Raw genomic sequence first — 20,505 nt, 5'->3', positions numbered from 1 at the left:
CTGCTAGACATCACCTCTCTTAAACAGGTGTCCTACTCCGCTAGACATCACCTCTCTTAAACAGGTGTTCTACTCTGCTAGACATCACCTCTCTTAAACAGGTGTTCTACTCCGCTAGACATCACCTCTCTTAAACAGGTGTTCTACTCCGCTAGACATCACCTCGCTTAAACAGGTGTCCTACTCCGCTAGACATCACCTCTCTTAAACAGGTGTTCGCTACTTTCACCTCCATATTAAAACATATTCTGTCAAAGTCTCCAGTCATGTTGTAACGGCCGTCGGTGGTGGAAGAAGGTGAGGACCAAGGTGCAGCGTGGTAAGTGACCAAGGTGCAGCGTGGTAAGTGACCAAGGTGCAGCGTGGTAAGTGACCAAGGTGCAGCGTGGTAAGTGACCAAGGTGCAGCGTGGTAAGTGACCAAGGTGCAGCGTGGTAAGTGACCAAGGTGCAGCGTGGTAAGTGACCAAGGTGCAGCGTGGTAAGTGACCAAGGTGCAGCGTGATAAGTGACCAAGGTGCAGCGTGGTAAGTGACCAAGGTGCAGCGTGGTAAGTGACCAAGGTGCAGCGTGGTAATTTACCAAGGTGCAGCGTGGTAAGTGACCAAGGTGCAGCGTGGTAAGTGACCAAGGTGCAGCGTGGTAAGTGACCAAGGTGCAGCGTGGTAAGTGACCAAGGTGCAGCGTGGTAAGTGACCAAGGTGCAGCGTGGTAAGTGACCAAGGTACAGCGTGGTAAGTGACCAAGGTGCAGCGTGGTAAGTGACCAAGGTGCAGCGTGGTAAGTGACCAAGGTGCAGCGTGGTAAGTGACCAAGGTGCAGCGTGGTAAGTGACCAAGGTGCAGCGTGGTAAGTGACCAAGGTACAGCGTGGTAAGTGACCAAGGTGCAGCGTGGTAAGTGACCAAGGTGCAGCGTGGTAAGTGACCAAGGTGCAGCGTGGTAAGTGACCAAGGTGCAGCGTGGTAAGTGACCAAGGTGCAGCGTGGTAAGTGACCAAGGTGCAGCGTGGTAAGTGACCAAGGTGCAGCGTGGTAAGTGACCAAGGTGCAGCGTGGTAAGTGACCAAGGTGCAGCGTGGTAAGTGACCAAGGTGCAGCGTGGTAAGTGACCAAGGTGCAGCGTGGTAAGTGACCAAGGTGCAGCGTGGTAAGTGACCAAGGTGCAGCGTGTTAAGTGACCAAGGTGCAGCGTGGTAAGTGACCAAGGTGCAGCGTGGTAAGTGACCAAGGTGCAGCGTGTTAAGTGACCAAGGTGCAGCGTGGTAAGTGACCAAGGTGCAGCGTGGTAAGTGCTCATGATTTTTAATAATAATCAAAACGGAACACTGAATAACAAAACAACACAGAAACAACCAGAACAGTTCTGTCTGGTGTAGACACACAAAGACTGAAAACAACCACCCACAAAACACAATGGAAAACAGGCTACTTAAATATGGTTCTCAATCAGGGACAACGATTGACAGCTGCCTCTGATTGAGAACCATACCAGGCCAAACACAGAAATAGAAAATCATAGAAAAACTAACATAGACAACCCACCCAACTCACGCCCTGACCATACTAAAACAAAACAAAGGAACTAAGGTCAGAACGTGACACGTGTAAAATGACATAGATTTAGATGAAATGTGTTGATAAAACGCCACATTTTTTTCCCGGATCCCAGGCTACTAAAAATGTTCCCCATGTGTGCAACTTCAGTAAGAGCCTCAACTCTTCTGCTCGTTGTCACTACGCAAATACGACGATATGCTTGACGCTTCATTTCAAAGTAGATTATTCTTTCTCATGCGTTCCGCTACCTCAGAACCCCCCCCCACACCTCTCCCCTCGTTCTCACTTTTTGTTCCGGAACCTCCCGATGTACAAATTAACCAACGGATAAATCCAATCAGTTATGAACCCAAAACTATATGAGAAACAGCCGTTTGTGACGTGTCAACCAATCCATTCCATCCATCACTGCATCTTGTGATTTTAATAGGTGATCAGCATTATCTTGAACTAGTCGGAGTCCCAAACGGCACCCTATGCACAAAGTAGTGGTCAATGTAGTGTACTCAGAGTAGTGCACTCTGTAGGGTATAAGGTGCCATTTGGAACGTATCCTGTGAGAAAGTAGTGCTCAGATTTCAACCTTGTGAATCTACTGGTATTCAACCATGTTAAACTAAAAGCTGATAGACTCATTATTAATCTACTGGTCTTCAACCATGTGAAACTAAAAACTGATAGACTCATTATTAATCTACTGGTCTTCAACCATGTGAATCTAAAAACTGATAGACTCATTATTAATCTACTGGTCTTCAACCATGTGAAACTAAAAGGTGACTCATTTGCTTGGATTTACTCCCCCTAGTGGTAATATTTTATGACTTACATCTCATTTGAAATGTGGAGGGAGAGAACGAAAGACAGAGAGGAAGAGAGAGAGAGAGGAGAGAGGGAGAAAGACAGAGAGAGAGAAAGAGAGACACAGAGAGAGAAAGAGAGAGAGAAAGGGACAAAGAGAGATGGAGGAGAGAGAGACAGAGAGAGGAGAGACAGAGAGACACAAAGAGAGAAAGAGAGACAGAAGAAGAACAGTAGATTACTTTAATTGTGCTGCTGTGTGAAGTATTGAACCCATTTCCACAACATACAGTAATAGATACACAAGTCACGTCATGGATCCATTCTATACATTATCCTACATAGTAATCTGCAGCTCTCCTCTGAGGAGACAGCACAGGCTTAGTTAATAGTTACTGTATGAAATGGTTTAGAAACGGTGTACTGCTGAGGACCACTACCGTCTGCCTGTGTGGCTCAGCTTGAGTTCCTGGAAGGGGTCGGCCTCTGACACGACCATGTCGATCTCAGACCACAAAATAACCCATTTTTCTCAGACCACAACCCTTGTTTAGGTGGGCTGCCTGAGATCAACTAGCATGCTACTGCTACTGTTATGGAGCAATAACTCAATAACTGACAGGACAATATCATACCTACAGGACTGTACTGACAGGACAATATCATACCTACAGGACTGTACCTACAGGACAATATCATACCTACAGGACTGTACCTACAGGACAATATCATACCTACAGGACAATATCATACCTACAGGACAATATCATACCTACAGGACTGTACCTACAGGACAATATCATACCTACAGGACAATATCATACCTACAGGACAATATCATACCTACAGGACTGTACTGACAGGACAATATCATACCTACAGGACAATATCATACCTACAGGACAATATCATACCTACAGGACTGTACTGACAGGACAATATCATACCTACAGGACAATATCATACCTACAGGACAATATCATACCTACAGGACAATATCATACCTACAGGACTGTACTGACAGGACAATATCATACCTACAGGACTGTACTGACAGGACAATATCATACCTACAGGACAATATCATACCTACAGGACAATATAATACCTACAGGACTGTACTGACAGGACAATATCATACCTACAGGACAATATCATACCTACAGGACTGTACTGACAGGACAATATCATACCTACAGGACTGTACTGACAGGACAATATCATACCTACAGGACAATATCATACCTACAGGACAATATCATACCTACAGGACAATATCATACCTACAGGACAATATCATACCCACAGGACTGTACTGACAGGACAATATCATACCTACAGGACAATATCATACCTACAGGACTGTACTGACAGGACAATATCATACCTACAGGACAATATCATACCCACAGGACTGTACTGACAGGACAATATCATACCTACAGGACTGTACTGACAGGACAATATCATACCTACAGGACAATATCATACCTACAGGACAATATCATACCTACAGGACAATATCATACCGACAGGACAATATCATACCTACAGGACTGTACTGACAGGACAATATCATACCTACAGGACAATATCATACCTACAGGACAATATAATACCTACAGGACTGTACTGACAGGACAATATCATACCTACAGGACAATATCATACCTACAGGACTGTACTGACAGGACAATATCATACCTACAGGACTGTACTGACAGGACAATATCATACCTACAGGACAATATCATACCTACAGGACAATATCATACCCACAGGACTGTACTGACAGGACAATATCATACCTACAGGACAATATCATACCTACAGGACTGTACTGACAGGACAATATCATACCTACAGGACAATATCATACCCACAGGACTGTACTGACAGGACAATATCATACCTAAAGGACAATATCATACCTACAGGACAATATCATACCTACAGGACAATATCATACCTACAGGACAATATCATACCTACAGGACTGTACTGACAGGACAATATCATACCTAAAGGACAATATCATACCTACAGGACAATATCATACCTACAGGACAATATCATACCTACAGGACTGTACTGACAGGACAATATCATACCTACAGGACAATACCATACCTACAGGACTGTACTGACAGGACAATATCATACCTACAGGACTGTACTGACAGGACAATATCATACCTAAAGGACAATATCATACCTACAGGACAATATCATACCTAAAGGACAATATCATACCTACAGGACTGTACTGACAGGACAATATCATACCTACAGGACTGTACTGACAGGACAATAAACAAACTACATGCACGGCTGAAGCCTGCCACTGGTACCCTGCCACTGGTATCCTGCCACTGGTATCCTGCCACTGGTATCCTGCCACTGGTTTCCTGCCACTGGTATCCTGCCACTGGTATCCTGCCACTGGTATCCTGCCACCGGTATTCTGCCACTGGTATCCTGCCACTGGTTGCTTGCCACTGGTACCCTACCACTGGTACCCTGCCACTGGTATCCTGCCACTGGTATCCTGCCACTGGTTGCTTGCCACTGGTACCCTGCCACTGGTACCCTGCCACTGGTACCCTGCCACTGGTATCCTGCCACTGGTATCCTGCCACTGGTATCCTGCCACCGGTATCCTGCCACCGGTATTCTGCCTGCACTGTCTGAGCGCCGACAGAGATGGCCGCCTCGCTTCGCATTCCTAGGAAACTATGCAGTATTTTGTTTTTGATGTGTTATTTCTTACGTTGGTACCCCAGGTCATCTTAGGTTTCATTACATACAGTCGGGAGGAACTACTGGATATAAGAGCAACGGCAACTCACCATCATTACGACCAGGAATACGACTTTCCCGAAGCGGATCCTCTAGACCCTGCCCTGTGCAACTGGGTCCTGGACTTCCTCACGGACCGCCCCCAGGTGATCCTCAACACTGGGGCCCCACAAGGGTGTGTTCTGAGCCCTCTCCTGTACTCCCTGTTCACCCACGACTGCGTGGCCATGCACGCCTCCAAATCAATCATCAAGTTTGCAGACGACACTGCCGTGGTGGGCTTGATTACCAACAACGACGAGATGACATACAGGGAGGAGGTGAGGGCCCTCGGAGTGTGATGCCAGGAAAATAACCTCACACTCAACGTCAACAAAACGAAGGAGATGATCGTGGACTTCAGGAAACAGCAGAGAGAGCACCCCCCTATTCACATCGAAGGGACAGTAGTGGAGAGGGTAGTAAGTTTTAAGTTCTTTTTACAGATGCACAATCGAGAGCATCCTGTCGGGCTGTATCTGCCTGGTACGGCAACTGCTCCGCCCACAACCGTAAGGCTCTCCAGAGTGTAGTGAGGTCTGCACAACGCATCATCGGGGGCAAACTATCTGCCCTCCAGGACACCTACACCACCCGATGTCACAGGAAGGCCATAAAGATCATCAAGGACAACAACCACCCGAGCCACTGCCTGTTCACCCCGCTATCATCCAGAAGGCGAGGTCAGTACAGGTGCATCAAAGCAGGGACCGAGAGACTGAAAAACAGCTTCTATCTCAAGGCCATCAGACTGTTAAACAGCCACCACTAACATTGAGAGGCTGCTGACAACATACTGACTCAACTCCAGCCACTTTAATAATGGAAAAATTGGATGTAATAAAGGTATCACTAGCCACTTTAAACAATGCCACTTAATATAATGTTTACATACCCTACATTACTCATCTCATATGTATACGTATATACTGTACTCTAGATCATCTACTGCATCCTTATGTAATACATGTATCACTAGCCACTTTAACTATGCCACTTTGTTTACATACTCATCTCATATGTATATACTGTACTCGATACCATCTACTGCATCTTGCCTATGCCGTTCTGGACCATCACTCATTCATATATCTTTATGTACATATTCTTCATCTCTTTACACTTGTGTGTATAAGGTTGTTGTTGTGAAATTGTTAGGTTAGATTACTCGTTGGTTATTACTGCATTGTCGGAACTAGAAGCACAAGCATTTCGCTACACTCGCATTAACATCTGCTAACCATGTGTATGTGACAAATAAAATTTGATTAGATTTGATTCTGTTAGACTCAGTCAGACAGCAGCAAACCACAGACTGCTTTACGGAAATACTCTCCACCAACACGCATGTCACTATGTCAGCCTGAGAGCCAATAGGAAACATTTCTCCATCTCTCAGAACTGACTGACTGGAGGAAACAGTTCTCCTTCTATAATCAGTGACTGACTGACTGGAAGAAAGGCCCTACGTGGGTATCAGTTACATCAGCAGTACGATGACAAGTAATCCACTTTGTGGTTGGACAGAAATCACTTTTATCTCTCTCTGTCAATTGATCATTTATCCCTTTGGTACAGAGTTGATCATCTATCCCTTTGGTACAGAGTTTATCAAATCCATCCCAATACACATTTTGACAAACCATTCTGGATGACAACATTGATTGACAACATTAATAAAGTCTCCATTCCATTGTTTTCTATTATTCTACGATACAAATATTGTATTTCATTTATTCTATAAGATAAATATAAAGATAAGATAAATATAAAGATAAGATAACATAAAGATAACATAAAGATAAGACAACATAAAGATAAGACAACATGAAGATAAGACAAATATAAAGATAAGATAACATAAAGATAACATAAAGATAAGATAACATAAAGATAAGATAACATAAAGATAACATAAAGATAAGATAACATGAAGATAAGACAACATAAAGATAAGATAACATAAAGATAAGACAAATATAAAGATAAGATAACATAAAGATAAGATAACATAAAGATAAGACAAATATAAAGATAAGATAACATGAAGATAAGATAAAGATAAGATAACATAAAGATAAGACAAATATAAAGATAAGATAACATGAAGATAAGATAAAGATAAGATAACATAAAGATAACATAAAGATAAGATAACATGAAGATAAGATAACATGAAGATAAGAGTGAAGATAAGATTACATAAAGATAAGATAACATAAAGATAAGATAACATAAAGATAAGACAAATATAAAGATAAGATAACATAAAGATAAGATAACATAAAGATAAGATAACATAAAGATAACATAAAGATAAGATAACATGAAGATAAGATAAAGATAAGATAACATAAAGATAAGACAAATATAAAGATAAGATAACATAAAGATAAGATAACATGAAGATAAGATAACATGAAGATAAGATAACATGAAGATAAGAGTGAAGATAAGATAACATAAAGATAAGATAACATAAAGATAAGATAACATAAAGATAAGATAACATAAAGATAAGACAAATATAAAGATAAGATAACATAAAGATAAGACAAATATAAAGATAAGATAACATAAAGATAAGATAACATAAAGATAAGATAACATAAAGATAACATAAAGATAAGATAACATGAAGATAAGATAACATGAAGATAAGAGTGAAGATAAGATTACATAAAGATATGATAACATAAAGGTAAGATAACATAAAGATAAGATAACATAGGATAGAGATAAGACAACATAAAGATAAGACACATTTGAAGATAAGATAACATAAGATAAAGGTGAAGATAACAAAGATAACATTAAGATAAGACAACATAAAGATAAGATAACATAAAGTTAAGATAACATAAAGATAAGTGTGAAGATAAGATTACATAACACTACATGACATAAAGATAAGACGACATGACTTAAAGAATAGATTAGATTAGATAAAGATAAGATGACATAAAGGATAGATGACATGACATAAAGATAAGATGACATGACATAAAGATAAGATGACATGCCATAAAGATCAGATGACATGACATAAAGAATAGATTAGATTAGATAAAGATAAGAGATATAGTTTCATTTTGGTAGAAATAGCTGAGTGCTACACAGCATCATACTTCCTGTGGGGAATTCAGGAAGTGTAGCAGCCACAGAGACACTTTTACCTTGGTAGACAATAATCTGTGGTTTGGAAATAACATTGCTGCTAGACACCTTCAATTTCTAGTAATGCTTACAGTGTGTGGAAACTCAGAATGTGGAAACTCAGACTCTGCATGTATCCAAAATCACACCATATATAGTTCACTACTTTTGACCAGGGCCCAAAGCGTAGTGCACTATGTAGGGAATAGTTTGCCATTTGGGATGTAATATTGTTGATGCAAATTTTTACAAGAACAACTTTCCTATATATCACACTACTCAGCCTAGGTTTACTCCTATATATCACACCAATTCAGCCCAGGTTACCTCCTATACAGTGGGACAGAAAAGTATTTAGTCAGCCACCAATTGTGCAAGTTCTCCCACTTAAAAATATGAGAGAGGCCTGTAATTTTCATCATAGGTACACCTCAACTATGACAGACAAAATTAGAAAAGAAATCCAGAAAATCCCATTGTAGGATTTTTAATTAATTTATTTGCAAATTATGGTGGAAAATAAGTATTTGGTCACCTACAAACAAGCAAGATTTCTGGCTCTCACAGACCTGTAACTTCTTCTTTAAGAGGCGCCTCTGTCCTCCACTCGTTACCTGTATTAATGGCACCTGTTTGAACTTGTTATCAGTATATAAGACACCTGTCCACAAACTCAAACAGTCACACTCCAAACTCCACTATGGCAGAGACCAAAGAGCTGTCAAAGGACACCAGAAACAAAATTGTAGACCTGCACCAGGCTGGGAAGACTGAATCTGCAATGGTTAAGCAGCTTGGTTTGAAGAAATCAACTGTGGGAGCAATTATTAGGAAATGGAAGACATAAAAGACCACTGATAATCTCCCTCGATCTGGGGCTCCACGCAAGATCTCACCCCGTGGGGTCAAAATGATCACAAGAACGGTGAGCAAAAATCCCAGAACCACACGCGGGGACCTAGTGAATGACCTGCAGAGAGATGGGACCAAAGTAACAAAGCCTACCATCAGTAACACACTCCGCCAGGGACTCAAATCCTGCAGTGCCAAACGTGTCCCCCTGCTTAAGCCAGTACATGTCCAGGCCCATCTGAAGTTTGCTAGAGAGCATTTGGATGATCCAGAAGAAGATTGGGAGAATGTCATATGGTCAGATGAAACCAAAAATAAAACTTTTTGGTAAAAACTCAACTCGTCGTGTTTGGAGGACAAAGAATGCTGAGTTGCATCCAAAGAACACCATACCTACTGTGAAGCATGGGGGTGGAAACATCATGCTTTGGGGCTGTTTTTCTGCAAAGGGACCAGGACGACTGATCCGTGTAAAGGAAATAATGAATGGGGCCATGTATCGGGATATTTTGAGTGCATCAGCAAGGGCATTGAAGATGAAACGTGGCTGGGTCTTTCAGCATGACAATGATCCCAAACGAACCGCCCGGGCAACGAAGGAGTGGCTTCGTAAGAAGCATTTCAAGGTCCTGGAGTTGCCTAGCCAGTCTCCAGATCTAAACCCCATAGAAAATCTTTGGAGGGAGTTGAAAGTCCCTGTTGCCCAGCAACAGCCCCAAAACATCACTGCTCTAGAGGAGATCTGCATGGAGGAATGGGCCAAAATACCAGCAACAGTGTGTGAAAACCTTGTGAAGACTTACAGAAAACGCTTGACCTCTGTCATGGCCAACAAAGGGTATATAACAAAGTATTGAGATAAACTTTTGTTATTGACCAAATACTTATTTTCCACCATAGTTTGCAAAGAAATTTATTAAAAATCCTACAATGTGATTTTCTGGATTTCTTTTTCTCATTTTGTCTGTCATAGTTAAGGTGTACCTATGATGAAAATTACAGGCCTCACTCATCTTTCTAAGTGGGAGAACTTGCACAATTGGTGGCTGACTAAATACTTTTTTGCCCCACTGTATATCACACCAACTCAGCCCAGGTCACCTCTTATATATCACACCAACTCAGGCCATGCTACCTCCTGTATATCACACCAACTCAGCCCAGGCTTACTCCTATATATCACACCAACTCAGCCCAGGCTTACTCCTATATATCACACCAACTCAGCACAGGTCACCTCCTATATATCACACCAACTCAGCCCAGGTCACCTCCTATATATCACACCAACTCAGCCCAGGTCACCTCCTATATATCACACCAACTCAGCCCAGGTTTACTCCAATATATCACACCAACTCAGCCCAGGTCACCTCCTATATATCACACAAACTCAGCCCAGGTCACCTCCTATATATCACACCAACTCAGCCAGTGTTATGGATGTGAAACGTCTCGCTTAGTTAGCGGCGGTGCGCGCTAAATAGCGTTTCAATCGGTGACGTCACTTGCTCTGAGACCTTGAAGTAGTAGTTCCCCTTGCTCTGCAAGGGCCACGGCTATTGTGGAGCGATGGGTAACGATGCTTCGAGAGTGACTGTTATTGATGTGTGCAGAGGGTCCCTGGTTTGCGCCCGGGTATGGGCGAGGGGACGGTCTAAAGTTATACTGTTACACCAACAGTTGTTGCCTTCTCACCAAGCTGCTTGCCTATTGTCCTGTAGCCCATCCCAGCCTTGTGCAGGTCTACAATTTTATTACTGATGTCCTTACACAGCTCCCTGGTCTTGGCCATTGTGGAGAGGTTGGAGTCTGTTTGATTGAGTGTGTGGACAGGTGTATTTTATACAGGTAACACGTTCAAACAGGTGCAGTTAATACAGGTAATGAGTGGAGAACAGGAGTGATTCTTAAAGAAAAACTAACAGGTCTGTGAAAGACGGAATTCTTACTGGTTGGTAGGTGATCAAATACTTATGTCATGCAATAAAATGCAAATTAATTACTTAAAAATCATACAATGTGATTTTCTGGATTTTTGTTTTAGATTCCGTCTCTCACAGTTGAAGTGTACCTATGATAACAATTACAGACCTCGACATGCTTTGTAAGTAGGAAAACCTGCAAAATCGGCAGTGTATCAAATACTTGTTCTCCCCACTGTATATATTGTTTAGCAGACATTGATATCATACAGTAGTGAGTGCACACATTACGTTTTTTTTCTGTACTGGTCTCCCGTGGGAATCAAACCCACAACCCTGGCTTTGTAAGCACCAGGCTCTACCAAATGAGCCACACAGGAAACACATGATAAGGATCAGGCCACTTCACATGCTCTTGTATTCCAAGCCCTTCAGCGTTCACTTTGTTCCACTTTGGCCAAAGCAGTTCCTCTCTACACGTCACCCATAAGGCCACTGTGACCTCACAACATATAGAGTTTCTGTACAAATAGATCAATAAAGGGAGGATTGTATTGTATTGTAGATGCATTGGTCCTGAAAACGTTGTTAAGACTGTTGTCAAAGTTATTTGAGGTTAAAGAGAAAAGAGGCTGTTGAACAAGTGGATACGTTCCAAATGGCACCCTATTCCCTATTTAGTGCACTTCTTTAGACCAGGACCCATAGGGGTAGTGCACTACTTTAGTCCAGGACCCATAGGGGTAGTGCACTACTTTAGACCAGGGCCCATAGGGGTAGTGCACTACTTTAGACCAGGGCCCATAGGGGTAGTGCACTACTTTAGACCAGGACCCATAGGGGTAGTGCACTACTTTAGACCAGGGGCCCATAGGGGTAGGGAACTACTTTAGACCAGGGCCCATAGGGTAGTGCACTACTTTAGACCAGGGCCCCATAGGGGAAGTGCACTATATAAGGATTACTGAACGGAATATGTGAGCGGGGAGAGAAAAGCTGAGTGTCTTTCTGAGCATCATGGTTGGAACCACAACTGGTTACTAGTAGTTCCTACTCCACATCATCAGCATTATCTTTAAGACTAACCACAGCTGGTTACTAGTAGTTCCTACACCACATCATCAGCGTTATCTATAAGACTAACCACAGCTGGTTACTAGTAGTTCCTACTCCACATCATCAGCATTATCTATAAGACTAACCACAGCTGGTTACTAGTAGTTCCTACTCCACGTCATCAGCATTATCTATATGACTAACCACAGCTGGTTACTAGTAGTTCCTACACCACCTCATCAGCATTATCTATAAGACTAACCACAACTGGTTACTAGTAGTTCCTACTCCACGTCATCAGCATTATCTATAAGACTAACCACAGCTGGTTACTAGTAGTTCCTACTCCACGTCATCAGCATTATCTATAAGACTAACCACAGCTGGTTACTAGTAGTTCCTACACCACCTCATCAGCATTATCTATAAGACTAACCACAACTGGTTACTAGTAGTTCCTACTCCACGTCATCAGCATTATCTATAAGACTAACCACAGCTGGTTACTAGTAGTTCCTACTCCACATCATCAGCATTATCTATAAGACTAACCACAGCTGGTTACTAGTAGTTCCTACTCCACATCATCAGCATTATCCATAAGACTAACCACAGCTGGTTACTAGTAGTTCCTACTCCACATCATCAGCATTATCTATAAGACTAACCACAGCTGGTTACTAGTAGTTCCTACTCCACGTCATCAGCATAGCATTAGGATTAGCTACAAACTGTTCTCATACCTAGTTTCTCTGTATACGACATCTCTATAGATGTCAAAACAGAAACCAATAGAATAGACACCAAAACAGTCAAAAGGCAGCCAGTGTGATGCTGATAAACTCTAGTGAACTATTGATACAAATATTGACAAAATATATACACGTCTGAGCAGATCAACATATTGTATAACAGCAGGTCACATACTGTATCACGTTTCTGACTAGGACATGATAATGTTGGGTAGTGGAGGTGGTAGGTATTTAGACATGATAATGTTGGGTAGTGGAGGTGGTAGGTATTTAGACATGTCTCTGGGTAGTGGAGGTGGTAGGTATTTAGACATGTCTCTGGGTAGTGGAGGTGGTAGGTATTTAGACATGATAATGTTGGGTAGTGGAGGTGGTAGGTATTTAGACATGATAATGTTGAGTAGTGGAGGTGGTAGGTATTTAGACATGATAGTGTTGGGTAGTGAAGGTGGTAGGTATTTAGACATAATACAGTTGGGAAGTGGAGGTGGTAGGTATTTAGACATGATAATGTTAGGTAGTGTAGGTGGTAGGTGTTTAGACATGTCTCTGGGTAGGAGAGGTGGTAGGTATTTAGACATGATAATCTTGTGTAGTGGAGGTGGTAGGAATTTAGACATGTCTCTGGGTAGTGGAGGTGGTAGGTATTTAGTCATGTATCTGGGTAGTGGAGGTGGTAGGTGTTTAGACATGATAATGTTGGGTAGTGGAGGTGGTAGGTATTTAGACATGTCTCTGGGTAGTGGAGGTGGTAGGTATTTAGACATGATAATGTTGGGTGGTGGAGGTGGTAGGTATTTAGACATGTCTCTGGGTAGTGGAGGTGGTAGGTTTTTAGACATGTCTCTGGGTAGTGGAGGTGGTAGGTATTTCGATATGTCTCTGGGGAGTGGAGGTGGTAGGTATTTAGACATGATCATGTACATTACATTATATAACATTGATAACATACAGTACACCCCATTATATAACATAGATAACATACAGTACATTACATTATATAAGATAGATAACATACAGTACATTACATTATATAACATAGATAACATACAGTACATTACATTATATAACATAGATAACATACAGTACATTACATTCTGTAACATACAGTGCCTTGCGAAAGTATTCGGCCCCCTTGAACTTTACGACCTTTTGCCACATTTCAGGCTTCAAACATAAAGATATAAAACTGTATTTTTTTGTGAAGAATCAACAACAAGTGGGACACAATCATGAAGTGGAACAACATTTATTGGATATTTCAAACTTTTTTAACAAATCAAAAACTGAAAAATTGGGCGTGCAAAATTATTCAGCCCCCTTAAGTTAATACTTTGTAGCGCCACCTTTTGCTGCGATTACAGCTGTAAGTCGCTTGGGGTATGTCTCTATCAGTTTTGCACATCGAGAGACTGAAATTTTTTCCCATTCCTCCTTGCAAAACAGCTCGAGCTCAGTGAGGTTGGATGGAGAGCATTTGTGAACAGCAGTTTTCAGTTCTTTCCACAGATTCTCGATTGGATTCAGGTCTGGACTTTGACTTGGCCATTCTAACACCTGGATATGTTTATTTTTGAACCATTCCATTGTAGATTTTGCTTTATGTTTTGGATCATTGTCTTGTTGGAAGACAAATCTCCGTCCCAGTCTCAGGTCTTTTGCAGACTCCATCAGGTTTTCTTCCAGAATGGTCCTGTATTTGGCTCCATCCATCTTCCCATCAATTTTAACCATCTTCCCTGTCCCTGCTGAAGAAAAGCAGGCCCAAACCATGATGCTGCCACCACCATGTTTGACAGTGGGGATGGTGTGTTCAGCTGTGTTGCTTTTACGCCAAACATAACGTTTTGCATTGTTGTTGCCAAAAATTTCAATTTTGGTTTCATCTGACCAGAGCACCTTCTTCCACATGGTTGGTGTATCTCCCAGGTGGCTTGTGGCAAACTTTAAACAATACTTTTTATGGATATCTTTAAGAAATGGCTTTCTTCTTGCCACTCTTCCATAAAGGCCAGATTTGTGCAATATACGACTGATTGTTGTCCTATGGACAGAGTCTCCCACCTCAGCTGTAGATCTCTGCAGTTCATCCAGAGTGATCATGGGCCTCTTGGCTGCATCTCTGATCAGTCTTCTCCTTGTATGAGCTGAAAGTTTAGAGGGACGGCCAGGTCTTGGTAGATTTGCAGTGGTCTGATACTCCTTCCATTTCAATATTATCGCTTGCACAGTGCTCCTTGGGATGTTTAAAGCTTGGGAAATCTTTTTGTATCCAAATCCGGCTTTAAACTTCTTCACAACAGTATCTCGGACCTGCCTGGTGTGTTCCTTGTTCTTCATGATGCTCTCTGCGCTTTTAACGGACCTCTGAGACTATCACAGTGCAGGTGCATTTATACGGAGACTTGATTACACACAGGTGGATTGTATTTATCATCATTAGTCATTTAGGTCAACATTGGATCATTCAGAGATCCTCACTGAACTTCTGGAGAGAGTTTGCTGCACTGAAACTAAAGGGGCTGAATATTTTTGCACGCCCAATTTTTCAGTTTTTGATTTGTTAAAAAAGTTTGAAATATCCAATAAATGTCATTCCACTTTATGATTGTGTCCCACTTGTTGTTGATTCTTCACAAAAAAAATACAGTTTTATATCTTTATGTTTGAAGCCTGAAATGTGGCAAAAGGTCGCAAAGTTCAAGGGGGCCGAATACTTTCGCAAGGCACTGTAGATAACATACTGTATATTACATTATATAACACAGATAATTATATAACATAGATAATTATGTAATATAGATAGCATACAGTATATTACATTATATAACACAGATAATTATATAACATAGATAATTATGTAATATAGATAGCATACAGTACATTACATTATATAACTTAGATAATTACAGTTGAAGTGGGAAGTTTACATACACATGGTTTGGAGTCATAAAAACTTGTTTTTCAACCACTCCTCAATTTTCTTGTCAACAAACTAAAGTGTTGGCAAGTCAGTTAGGACATATAATTTTTCAGCTTGGAAAATTCCAGAAAATGATGTCATGGCTTTAGAAGCGTCTGATAGGCTAATTGACATATTTTGAGTCAATTGGAGGTGTACCTGTGGATGTATTTCAAGGCCTACCTTCAAACTCAGTGCCTCTTTGCTTGACATCATGGGAAAATCAAAAGATCTCATACATTTTGTAGACCTCCACAAGTCTGGTTCATCCTTGGAAGCAATTTCCAAACGCCCGAAGGTACCACGTTCATCTGTACAAGCAACAGTACACAAGTATAAACACCATGGGACCACCCAGCCGTCATACCGCTCAGGAAGGAGACTCGTTCTGTCTCCTGGAGATGAACGTACTTTGGAGCGAAAGGTGCAAATCAATTCCAGAACAACAGCAAAGGACCTTGTGAAGATGCTGGAGGAAACAGGTACAAAATAATCTATATCCACAGTAAAACGAGTCCTATATCGACCTAACCTGAAAGGCCGCTCAGCAAGGAAGAAGCCACTACTCCTAAACCACCATTGAAAGGCCAGACTACGGTTTGCAACAGCACATGGGAAATGTCTTCTGGTCCGATGAAACAAAAAAAAACAAAAAAATTGTGGCAAAATGGCTTAAGCCAAAGTTTTGGAGTGGCCATCACAAAGCTCTGACCTCAATCCCATAGAAAAGATGTGGGCAGAACTGAAAAAGTGTGAGCGAGCAAGGAGGCTTACAAACCTGACTCAGTTACACCAACTCTGTCAGGAGGAATGGGCCAAAATTCACCCAACTTATTGTGGGAAGCTTGTTGAAGGCTACCAAAAATGTTTGACTCAAGTTAAACAATTTAAAGGCAATGCTACCAAATACTCATTGAGTGTATGTAAACTTCTGACCCACTGGCAATGTGATGAAAGAAATAAAAGCTGAAATAAATCATTCTCTCTACTATTATTCTGACATTTCACATTCTTAAAATAAAGTGGTGACCCTAACTGACCTAAAACAGGGAATTTTTATCAGGATTAAATGTCAGGAACTGCGAATAACTGAGTTTAAATGTATTTGGCTAAGGTGTTTGTAAACTTCCGACTTCAACTGTATAGCAAACAATGCATTACATTATATAACATGTGTAACATAATGTCAGAGTGTTTATCATTTTGAATAAAACTGAAATCTTTTTTTTTTTGTTCAATTTCAGTCATTTATCAGACGCTCTTATCCAGAGAGACTTACATCAGTGCATTCATATGAAGATAGCTAAGTGACAAAACAACCAACATTTTCCCTCTACAAAGTAGCCAGCGGGAGCAGGAAAAGACAAGTGCATTAGCTGAGAAGGCAGATTGTCATACTCCTAATCACCAACCTCCGACAACAGTATCTACACTCTTAGAAAAAAGGTTTCTTCGGGTTCTTCGGGTTCTTTGGAACCCTTTGAGTTCCATGTAGAACCCTTTATACAGAGGGTTCTACATGGAACTCAAAATGGTTCTACCTGCGACCAGAAACGGTTCTTCGAAGGGTTTCTCCATGAGGTCAGCCGAAACACCCTTTTAGGTTCTAGATACCAACCTTTATTTCCAAATGTCACTCAACAAACTGACTCACCCGTCTCCCCCGCCCCCGTAGTGGCCCTTCCAAAACATCCCTCGATAATGACCTGATCAGAGGTAGCGGGGGGGGGGGGGGGGTATTGAGGAAGAGTCACCCATTTAGGAGCAGAACATCTCTGATTTAAAGGAAACCTACTGAGAAGAGGAACCCACAAACCCCAAAACCTCTGTAACCTCTAACCATCGTCATTCTCTCCAACAGACTCTGCTGCTGCACAGCTCTCTGTCTCACATATAAATAAACCCCAGAGAGACACCAGGCCACCATTACTGACTCACATTGACACTCCTTCTACAGACAGGTACAGTCAACAGAAACTCCACAGCTTATCTCTAAAAGGACTCTCAAGACTCTCAAAGAATTTCTCAAAGACTTCTCAAGGGCATAGTTTGATATATTTTGCGAGGCTTTTGTTTTGTGGATTGAGAGAACGTGAGCCACTGTATCCAGGATAATAATATGAATTCAGTCCTGACTCTTGTGGTGGTAGTATGGTTGGGATTCTGCTCTGTAGTGGTTCTGGGACGCCCCCACCACTCTGGCGCTGACCTTGGGGCCAGGTTCGTGTCCGAAAACATGGAGAAGGACATCAAAGCCCTGGAAGACCCTTTGGTGAGTTACAATAGAAAGCCTTAAACCTGTTTAAACTGATTTATCTGGTCTGTGGTCATGGATGTGTCCCAAACAGCACCCTATTCAGGATATAGTGCAGTACTTTGGCCATGTACCACAAACCCTGAGGTTCCTTCTTGCTTTTATAAAGAGGTTACCAATGTAAATTAGAACGTTAAATAAGTCATTTTTTGTGATGTAGGGTCTGATATACCATAGCTTTCAGCCAATCAGCATTCAGGGCACGACCCACCAAGGCCAAAATATCTTATAATGCCTAATGCATGTGGTACTATGACAGTCCTGTCCGGTACTACTGAGAGGTTCCCTTCTCCTGGCCTTCATCACATGACCAACAAGAAACGTACAGTCAATTTATAGACGTCTTGGGATTTTATCACTTTTACACGTTTTATTTAGAAACTGCTGGACACCAAATTGGTCGGCGAACCTGTCTTCCGGAACCTCATGGGAGAGCTTGATGTCAAGTTTGAGGTAAATATCTAATATTAATTTCAGTTTTTCAACAAATGTTACTGAACTCAAAAAGCTCTGTAGATGGTTGGATTTTTTTCATTTTAAAGCCAACATTACTTGTAGATTCAACCTGCTGGCCCTGCTGTTGTATATTTAACCTGCTGGCCCTGTGATTATAGATTCAACCTGCTAGCAATGCTATTGTAGATTCTACCTGCTGGCCCTGCTATTTTAGATCCAACTTGCTGGCCCTGGGATTATAGATTCAACCTGCTGGCCCTGCTATTGTGGATTCTAACTGCTGGCCATGCTATTGTAGATTCAACCTGCTGGCCCTGCTATTTTAGATTTAACCTGCTGGCCCTGCTATTGTAGATTCAACCTGCTGGCCCTGCTATTGTAGATTTAACCTGCCGGCCCTGCTATTGTAGATCAAATTCAATGTCTGCTTAGCTGCTGGCCCTGCTATTGTAGATTCAACCTGCTGGCCTGTCAACCTGCTGGCCTGCTATTGTAGATTCAACTTGCTGGCCCTGTCAACCTGCTGGCCCTGCTATTGTAGATTAAATTCAAGGTCTGCTAAACTGCTGGCCCTGCTATTGTAGATTCAACCTCAAGGTCTGCTGTCACATGTACCGAGGATGTTCTCATTGTTAATGGTGTGCCTTTCCCCCTGTCCTCCCCATTCTCCCTGTTTTTCTCTCTGTCTCTCACTTTCTCTCTCTCTGTCTCTCTCTCTCTCTCTGTCTCTCTCTCTCTCCCCCCCCCTCTCTCTCTCTCTCTCTCTCTCTCTCTCTCTCTCCTCTCCCCTTTTGTGGTCTTCTCTCCATTAGAAGCATGAACAGTGGCTGCTCCTGAACGCCACTCTGGATGTCTACCTAAACATATTCTCCAACATGCTGAAGGAGAACCATCCAGAGGAAGTCAAGCAGGGCCTCAGCAGACTCCGCGGGAAGGTGGAGGACCTGAAGAGGAGCTACTACCAGGACAGACTGAAGATGAAGATACAGGATCTGGCGGACATTAAGGTCAAAAGACTAAAACTAGGTTATTCACTAATTCTGTTTGCATCTCGAATGGCATCCTATTCCCTATGTAGTGCACTACTTTTAACCAGAGCCCTATAGGCAGTGCACTATATAGGGAATGTGGTACCATTTGGGATGAGTCCATATAAAAACAATAATTGTGTGCGTGATAGACAGAGAGAGTGAGAGAGAGTGAGTGAGTAAATGTGTGCTTGTGTGTCGTTTTTTAACAGTCCATTGTTGTCTGAATGCCGTCTTCCAAGAGTGGACACTCCACTGGTCAGGTCAAGATGATGACGTCTCTCTAAATGTATGTTGTGACTTCTGTTTAGACCAACGATGCTGTTGTCCAGAGGAAGGCTGTGAACGAGTTCAAAGAGGTCTACCAGAGAGCTTCCCAGCTGGGGACCATTCTCCATCAGAGAGCCAAGAAGGTCACACAGAGCTGAGACCAGACAGAACCACCAACTGACTGATTGAAGACAGAGACTACAGACTGTAATACATTAGGAAAGTGTGATGTCATTTCACTGCCGGTATCCACTTCAAGCACAGAACCTGCTGAAATGAAAACTCAACCGAGCACCTTCATAAAAGGCATCGGGTAGAAGTAAATGAATCCATATAATTTCATATATTACCTGAAATTGGCCTGTTTTCATGAATTGAATGATATAATCTTGTAGTGCAGTCAAAAACAGGAGAAGTGGATACCTGAAGAAAGGTGTAAACAGTCACTTTCCCAACGTAAACTTAACAACTGTTTCACAGCTTCCTCACCTACTGGTCACCATGCTTGTTCACGGTGCTATTTATTTAACTTAAACAT

At 41.8% G+C, this 20,505-nt stretch overlaps 1 protein-coding gene across 1 annotated transcript; it reads left to right on the top strand.

The window, feature by feature from the left end:
• Positions 1-18,018: 18,018 nt before the first annotated feature.
• On the top strand, positions 18,019-20,125 carry LOC139379558 (interferon gamma 1-like). Its single transcript, XM_071122373.1, has 4 exons — positions 18,019-18,171; positions 18,592-18,666; positions 19,482-19,676; positions 20,009-20,125. The coding sequence occupies exons 1-4, from the start codon at positions 18,019-18,021 to the stop codon at positions 20,123-20,125; spliced, it is 540 nt and encodes a 179-aa protein (XP_070978474.1).
• The last annotated feature ends 380 nt before the right edge of the window (positions 20,126-20,505 follow it).

Source organism: Oncorhynchus clarkii, chromosome 21 (genome assembly GCF_045791955.1).
Source record: "Oncorhynchus clarkii lewisi isolate Uvic-CL-2024 chromosome 21, UVic_Ocla_1.0, whole genome shotgun sequence".
Classification (NCBI taxonomy): domain Eukaryota; kingdom Metazoa; phylum Chordata; class Actinopteri; order Salmoniformes; family Salmonidae; genus Oncorhynchus; species Oncorhynchus clarkii.
Note: the sequence above shows the minus strand (reverse complement) of the source record. Positions and strands in the feature narration are given on the sequence as shown.